The sequence below is a fragment of the Zalophus californianus genome, chromosome 4 (genome assembly GCF_009762305.2).
Source record: "Zalophus californianus isolate mZalCal1 chromosome 4, mZalCal1.pri.v2, whole genome shotgun sequence".
Classification (NCBI taxonomy): domain Eukaryota; kingdom Metazoa; phylum Chordata; class Mammalia; order Carnivora; family Otariidae; genus Zalophus; species Zalophus californianus.
The window spans coordinates 18,207,534-18,215,167 of NC_045598.1; the positions used below are offsets into that span (position 1 = coordinate 18,207,534).

Genomic DNA, 7,634 nt, shown 5'->3' on the forward strand with positions numbered 1-7,634 from the left:
TGCTAATGCACTGAATCATGGGGCTTCCTAAAAACAGAGCATCAAAATGAGGAAGCTGCCTGGTAATCACCAGGGCTGGATGTCTAAAGAGGCAATCAAGATAATCAAACTTACCACAGAAGAGGCCTCAGAGACCAAAGGGTCCAACCTGCCATTTTACAGATGAAAAAGAGGCCCAGAGAGATCAAGTGGCTTACGGGGCTTACAGCCGCCTCTAACTCTCTTCTTCCCTTACTCTCCATCACGAGAGATGAAATGGGAATTAACCTGAATGCAGGACAACAGCTCATGGGAAGGGATGCTTGCCTCTCCCGGATCTTGTTAACCTTAACAATAATACTATCAGTTATTTTACCAGCAAAATAGGCTTATTCAGGAATAATGCAGATGAATTGCAACCCAGGACACACAAACTATGACAAACCTTATAGGCAAGTCAGGAGAACAGAGGAGAAGAACCTTCTTTTAGAGAGGAAGGGAGGAGGGTAGTTGAGAGGGGCTGTTATACACAAGCCCACTGGAGGAAACTGGAAGTTCAAATTGTAATGGCTTTTCATTGGCTGAGCTGTGACAGTCTCTCATTGGCTGGGCTGTTGCCAGGCCAAGAGAAAATCTTCCTTTCTCATGCTGGGGTAGTAAAATACAAGCTTCTTCCTGTTGGTTCTGCAACTGAGGACTCTGGTAGGAGGTGAGATCTACCCCTTCTGGCCCCCCCTCTCCATTTCATATGAGCTTTCCTTTACTCAGTTTCACAGTGACATCCCTGGGTACTACACAGTCCACTTTCACCTGGGGAACAGCTACGTGAAAAATCACATTGTGTGCCCTGTAGATCATTAAGAACTATGATTTCTGAGTCTTTTGGACTTTGCTTCTCTCTCCACCTCTTGACTGAGAGACAAGGAATTGATTTCAAAATCAATTGGCCTAGGTCTGTTTGCTTCCTTTTTTTTTTTTACTGGATTAATTGTGTGGGTTTGGATTTCTCTGGATTCACGATTCTCTTCTTTTTCTCCCCCCTGAAATTACATTCTAATCCTCCATGACATTTGTCTGGTTTCCCCGGCACCCATCTCAAAAGCCATAAACAGCAGATTAAGGCTTTGAAGGGAGAAGTGAGAGCTACACAGTTCTGGACAGGAGGTAAAAATCTCAGCTGCTCAGGAGGCTGGTTTGTAGCAATAACAAAGAAAGGATGACTCGGGGCATTTGAGTATCTTCCATGTGGAAAGAGCAGCTTTTTGTTATTTTTAAATCTCCAAGCACCTAAGATACCAACTGAGCCAGCCAGGTGCTCCTCTCTTCAAATCTTAATCAGTATATGGACATACATTTTATATAGTTGTCAGAGTTGGCACATGCTATTTTCATTCTCTACTTATGGATTCTCTCATGGATAAACACACTCTTGTGTCTCCTCTACTCTCAATAAACTGCTTTACTTCTGACAGTTCTGGCTACCAAATGTGTGTGTTGGGGGGGGTCCCCATATCAAGCAATTCTGTAACACCTGCTAGGTGTCCTATAATTTAACTCGATTCTGACACTATCTACTGGGAGTTAGCATCAGATCCCACAGGTTAAGGACTCAGTCCCCCCAAACTATCTCCCTCTCCCCACAGTTGCCAGTCATAAGTCCAGATTGTTACCTCTGCTTCAAACCAACTCGTATAAATCAGAGGTTCCCACGGTCCCTCCCAAGGTTCAATTAATTTGCTAAAGCAGCTCACAGAATTCAGGCAAACAGTTTACTAACTAGGTTACCTATTTATTACAAAGGATATTAAAGGATACAAATGAATAGCTAGGTGAAGAAATATGTAGGGTGAAGTCTAGAAGGGTCCTGAGCACAGAAGCTTCTGTCCCCATGGAATTTGGGGTGTGACACCTTCCTGGAATGGGGACATACTTTTGTTCACCAACCTGGCAGTTCTCCAAACTTATTCTTTTGGATTTTAATGGAGGCTTCATTACACAGGCATGGTTGATTAAAATCACTGACCGTTGGTAACTGATTCAACCTCCAGCCTCTCTCCCCCCGCTGGATGGAGAGGGGCAATAAAGTTCCAACTCTCTAACTTGGCTGGTTCCGGCAAACAGCTTCCATCCTCAGGTGAACTAGAGACTTTCCAAAAATCATTTCATTAGCATACACTCAGGTGTGATTGAAAGGGGGTTGTTATTAATAACAGAAGACACCCATTTCACCCCTATTACTCTGAAGCCATTTCAAGAACCGAGGACAAAAGCCAACTATTATAACAAAAGATGCCACTATTGCTCTAATCAGGAAATTATAAGGGTTTGGGGAGCTGAGAGCCAGGAACCATGGACGAAAACCAAAATATATATTTCTTAAAATAAATCACAATATCACATCCACACATCTCCATAAATTGCAAAAGCCTGAGTATTTGTATGCCTGATGCCTGGGGCCTCTGTTATGAAGCACAGTTGGCTTGGCCATTCTCTGTCACTTGGAATTGTGGTCATTCCTAGTTTTTACATGTGGACTATCACTTGATAATCTTGTTCCCTGTTGCCCTGATGTGGCACCTTAGATGCCCTGTTCCTAGTGTTAACCTTACAAATAAAACTGTCAGTTATTTTACCAGCAAAATAGGTTTATTCAGGAAGAGCAGAGAATTGCAACTCAGGGACACTCAAGCTATGGCAAAACCATAGGGAAGTCCAGAGAACAAAGAAGAACCTTTTATAGAGGCAGGGAGTTGGGAAGGGCTGTTATAAACAAAAATTCCACTGTAGGAAACTGGGAGTTCTAAGTGTAGTGGCTTTTCATCGGCTGAGCTGTGACAGTCTCTCATTGGCTAGGCTGTTGCCAGGCAAGGAGAAAATCTTCCTTCCTCATGCCGGGGAAGGAACATCCAGGCTTCTTTCTGGGGGGAATGCAAGGTATTGCCTCTTCCTATTGATTAGATGAGGAGTGGTAGAGGGTGAGAGCTTCCCCTTCTGGCCTCCTGACTCCATTCCAAACGAGGTTTCCTTGATTCAGGTTCGCAATGGTTTGCCTAAGAAATAAATGAAAGCCCATGGTCAGGCCAGTTCTGGACCGGGAGCTAGGAGACCTCTGCTTTTACCCAGGACACGGGCAGGTTTCCTCATCCTCCTGGGCTGGGGCTCCATGGGTGTAACATCCCAGGGAGACAAGAAGGTCTCCAAGTTGTGTCCAGCTCAGCCAAAAGGAGGGTCAATGATTCTGGTCTTGAAAGCCTCCACTGCTCAGGGCATGAACTGACTCCTCAGCGGTCACCGCATGGCCTTTGAATCTTCCTCGCCCTCAGCAATTCCTGTCTGCCCGTCTTCCAGAATATATCCCAAATCTGACCACTTCTCTCCACTCCCACTGCCACTCCATTATTCCACACCACCCTGCCACCTGGGCTCCCTTGGTCTGTTCTTCCCCGCAAGCCAGAAAGGTCTATTAAAAACATAGGTCAGATCAGGTCATTGCCCGTCTTCAAACCCTTCCCTGGCTTTCTATGGTCCATGAAATGAAATCTGCACTCCTCACAGTGACCTATGAGACCTCACAGGATCTGATCTCTGCCTGCCTCCGACCCCATCCTGTCTACTCTGCCTTCAGCCGCTCCTCTGGTCAACGACATTGGCCTTATGGGCTTTCCCTCCTCCAGGCATTCTCCAGCTCCAGTGCTCCCTGCACCTCCTTGCTTGTCCTGGTTTAAAAAAATTAAAAATAAAAATTCAATGGAGTAAAGTTAAAGCTCTAATTGGCTTTATTAATGATTCATGAGTCAGGCAGCATCCCATCTAGCAAGCAGAGGGGAGCTCTGAGGAGTCATACAAAACAGAAGGTTTCTATAGGAAGGAGGGTAGGGAAAGGAAGTTATTAGCAAAAGAAAAAAAGTATTGTTTCAGGCAAGGTCATTTTCCTTGTGGGGGTGGGGAAGAACAGGGGGTTTTATCATGCACATTACCTCATCTCCCTTTGGGGGATAGAGAGGGCCCATGCGACAGATTTCCTCACTTTTTCTGGTGCTGACCAGAAAATTCCTGACTGACCAGTGAAGACTTCATTTCTGGGGGAGGTTGAAACTGCAGTTAGGTTAGGTCTAAGCCTGAGTTCGGTGACATGGCCTAGCATAAGTGACTCCATATTGGGCCTGTGGTTTTCTTAACATCCTTCAGGCCCAGCTCACCTGTCTTCTCCTAGCAGATGGTCCTTACCCTCCCTCCCTTCCTGAAGGAACCCCTGTCTCCCACTTACAGTGATCAATGACAGCATGTTATTATTTCCTTCAAAGGACTTTTCACAGATTGTCTTTCTCTTGTGTTGCCATTTTTTGTGCTAGAGTATCAGCTGTTTCCCCCACCCCCACTGGAAGCTGAGATCTATAGGGTGGGGCAGGACCTCCACTGACTCTGCCCCACCTTGCAGAGTGCAGAATGCATTCAGTAGGACTTAATGAGTGCATACCTGGAAAGACGGAAGGTTGCCTTGAGCCCTTTCATACTCCTGCCTCGCTGGGCTGGGCTCAGATGACCGACCATAGTCAACTCTTTACGGGGGAGGCTAGTGACGGTTCTGTTCCTAAATCCCTCACAGTAGGTGTGGGCAAAGGCAGTCTGATGTGGCGGGTGACCTATGGCTTGGTTGGCCTGGGTTAACAGAGAAAGCAGAAGGTGGGGCGAGCCATGGATGGCAGAAGGCTGAAGACCATCAAATCCCATGATGCCACCCAGAGATGCCAAGGTCCCCTTTGTGTGAGCACATCCCCCTCCCTAGCCCCTATCACTTAGCATAACAATTCTCCCATTTATCCAGCATTTTACAAACATTATCTTTTTTAATCCTCATCACAACTATACTGAGGTAAGTATATTATCTTCATCTAACCAAAAGAAATGGAGTCTCAGAGAGGTTTAAAAAATGATCCTGTCTTGCAGTGCAGTCAGGATTAGAACCTGAGACCACTGACTGCTGAGCCGTTGACCCCAAGCACATCCCAGCAAGAGCTTCTCGTTGCATCTGGAAGTGGCCCCAGAGATCTCAGATCTCAGGGCCTGAGCAGTCTCTCCCTGGGCTCCCCTCCCTTCTTCATGGCTCCTGCTTTGTGGACAGGTCTGCCTCTCCCACCACATGGAAAGCTGTTTTTGAAGCCAAGGATTGTCTCATGTTTTTGGTGAGGAAGTAGAAACTTCTTGATCTTTGTTAATAAATACTACCATGGAGTTTCCTGTGAAAACACAGTGGACTCTTCGTTCTCAGCCAACTGGAGAGGACGTTGTCAAGGCCTGGACAGCATCCCAGAGGGAGCCCATGGCAACACAGTGGCCCAGAACCCTAGTTTTCCGGAAATCATTTGAAAGCAGAATGAGGAAACCTGACTGTACTCCTGGTTCTGTCACTAACCTGTGTGACTTTGGGCAACTCACCTCTGCTTCCCAGGCCTCAGTTTCCCCATTTATAAAAGGAGAGGGTTCGGGATTCTTCTAAGACCCCTTCCCTCTTTCTGTACATATTGGTTGTGGTGTGGCCGGCTTGGGGGGGCGGTGCTGGGGGAATGGAGGGGTTTGGGGGTGGCATATATACAGCAATGAACCACGCAGTCTGATAGAGAAGATGGGCCTTGATTCTACAGGGCAGAGTTTTTGACCCTTGCCAGCTAAACACCCTGTGACAGGTCTACACCCCAACCTGCCCCCAAACCTTTCAATCAGGCTAACGCAGTCCCACTTTAAAGACACCTACCTGCATCTGTCCCGGGGTATCTCGAAGGTCCCTTATCCCTTTCTGCCCTTGGAGAAGTCTGACCTGGCATAGGTGGCCTGCTGGACTGAGCGTCCCCGAGGTGCCAGACCCGGAATCCCAAAAAGGACCCAGGCCCGGGAGAGGCGCGAGGACACCACGGGGAGGCGCCGCCACTCCAGTGTCCCGACCCTGACGCCCCCGGGGCGGTCCCCAAGGCCCCCGGGACCGAGGGGCGAGCGCGGCCTCTCCCCAGGATCACCTGCGCCGGGCGGGGCGGGGCCGGGGGCGGGATCCCGGGCGGGTAGAGCCGGGGCGGCAGCGGTGGAGCCGGCGGGAGGGCCAGCGGGCGGCGGCGCAGGGCGGCCGGCTCGCCTGGGCAGGTAAGAGGCCCCGGGACGCCCGGACGCCCGGGGCTGCGGGGAGCGCGGGCGGCCCGGCTCAGGCGCGGCGGCTCGCGGTCCACCTGCCGGCCGCGCTCGGCGAAGGAGAGCCCGGGCGTGGGGGATGTGGGGTTCTCGGTGTCGCCCCACTGTCGTTGGAGGCAGGGCCTGCGGTGTGCGCGCGAGGGCAGCGGCCAGAGCCGGTGGGAGGAAACTGATCATCTCGCGTGGGTTTGGAGATGGGGATGGGGCCTGCGTAAAGGTGCGCAGAGTGCCAGCCCCGCGCCGCGGAGCGGAGAAGCGCCCTGAGAACCAGCCTGCGTCTGCGGGGGGGGTGATATTCCGGGGATCCAGTAGGCAGGTCATTCCCTTTCCCGCCCCCCACCAAGCCTCTTTCTGAGAGCCTGAGACTCCCCGGAAGAAAGGGGAGCTGACCTGGCCAGCCAGGAGGTAGAAGGGACTCGGAACCATTCGGGACCTGGGTTTGCTTCATCTGTGAAATGGGCATCTTGATGGGTCTGCCCTATGCGGAGACCTCTCTGGGAGGAAGATCTGTGATTCTACGAGGAATAGAACAGGGGGAGGAACCCAGGGTTCCCCAGGGTTCCCCCTGAATTTGCTGATCTGGTTCAGATCAGCAAATTCGGTAGACACGTGGGAGCAGCTGCTGGGTGGCTCACTGGACAAGCTGCTCCAGAGGAAAGACGCTATTCTATGGTCTGGGTCCCCTGGTGGGAGGAGGAGATGGGTGTGTCAAATACTAGGGCTCCTTTAGAGGGTCCAAGGAAGTCCTCTAGTCTGGGAGGGGGATCCGGAAGGCTTCTTGGAGGAGATGGGGTTGAGTGGAGCTGGGAAAGAAAGCACAGTGTTTAAGGGCCGGTGCTTTGGCATTAGTCGACCTGGGCGTTGGAATCCTTGCCTTGCCGCTTAGCTGGTGGCTAACTTAGCCTGAGGCAAAACCTTCATTCCTGAATGGTCCCGTTTGATGTACTCCTTAAAAGAAGCAGTTTTTCTGAAACATTAAGTCAGATAATCCATGTAAAGTGGGCGCCTGGGTGGCTCAGATGGTTGGGCGTCTGCCTTCGGCTCGGGTCATGATCCCAGGGTCCTGGGATCGAGCCCCGCATCGGGCTCCCTGCTCCTTGGGAGCCTGCTTCTCCCTCTGCTTCTCCCTCTCTCTCTCTCCCTCTCTCTCTCTCCTCCTCTGTCTCTCATGAATAAATAAATAAATAAATCTTTAAAAAAAAAATAAAGTGCTTAGTACAGAGTCTGTATGTAGTAGACTCTCAACAAACATAAACTATTAATTTCCACTAGACTGTAGCTCCTTGGGGGCAGGGACAGTGTCTATTTGGTTCTATATTCCTGGCACCAGTATGGTGCCTGGCATATAGCTGGTCTCACTACATATTTGTTGAATGAATGAACGATGAATGAGTATGTAGTCAACAAATAGCGAATTTAGAGATGGCCACATGCCAACGGATGGGTATGGATAGAGCAGGTGGTGGTCCAGGTGGGTG

At 50.0% G+C, this 7,634-nt stretch overlaps 1 protein-coding gene across 2 annotated transcripts; it reads right to left on the reverse strand.

Moving 5' to 3' along the window:
* Positions 1-2,616: 2,616 nt before the first annotated feature.
* LOC113914070 lies at positions 2,617-6,015 on the reverse strand. Of its 2 annotated transcripts, XM_027578911.2 has the most exons (4): positions 5,732-6,015; positions 4,457-4,638; positions 3,957-4,058; positions 2,617-3,029 (listed from the first exon to the last, which is right to left on the reverse strand). In XM_027578911.2, exons 1-4 carry the CDS (start codon positions 5,735-5,737, stop codon positions 2,927-2,929), a joined length of 393 nt encoding a protein of 130 aa, XP_027434712.1. In that variant the 5' UTR covers positions 5,738-6,015; the 3' UTR covers positions 2,617-2,926. The 2 variants fall into 2 exon arrangements, 1 of the variants encoding a protein (XP_027434712.1); XR_003517383.2 differs by lacking the exon at positions 3,957-4,058 and having other exon boundaries at positions 5,732-6,000.
* Between the last annotated feature and the right edge of the window lie 1,619 nt (positions 6,016-7,634).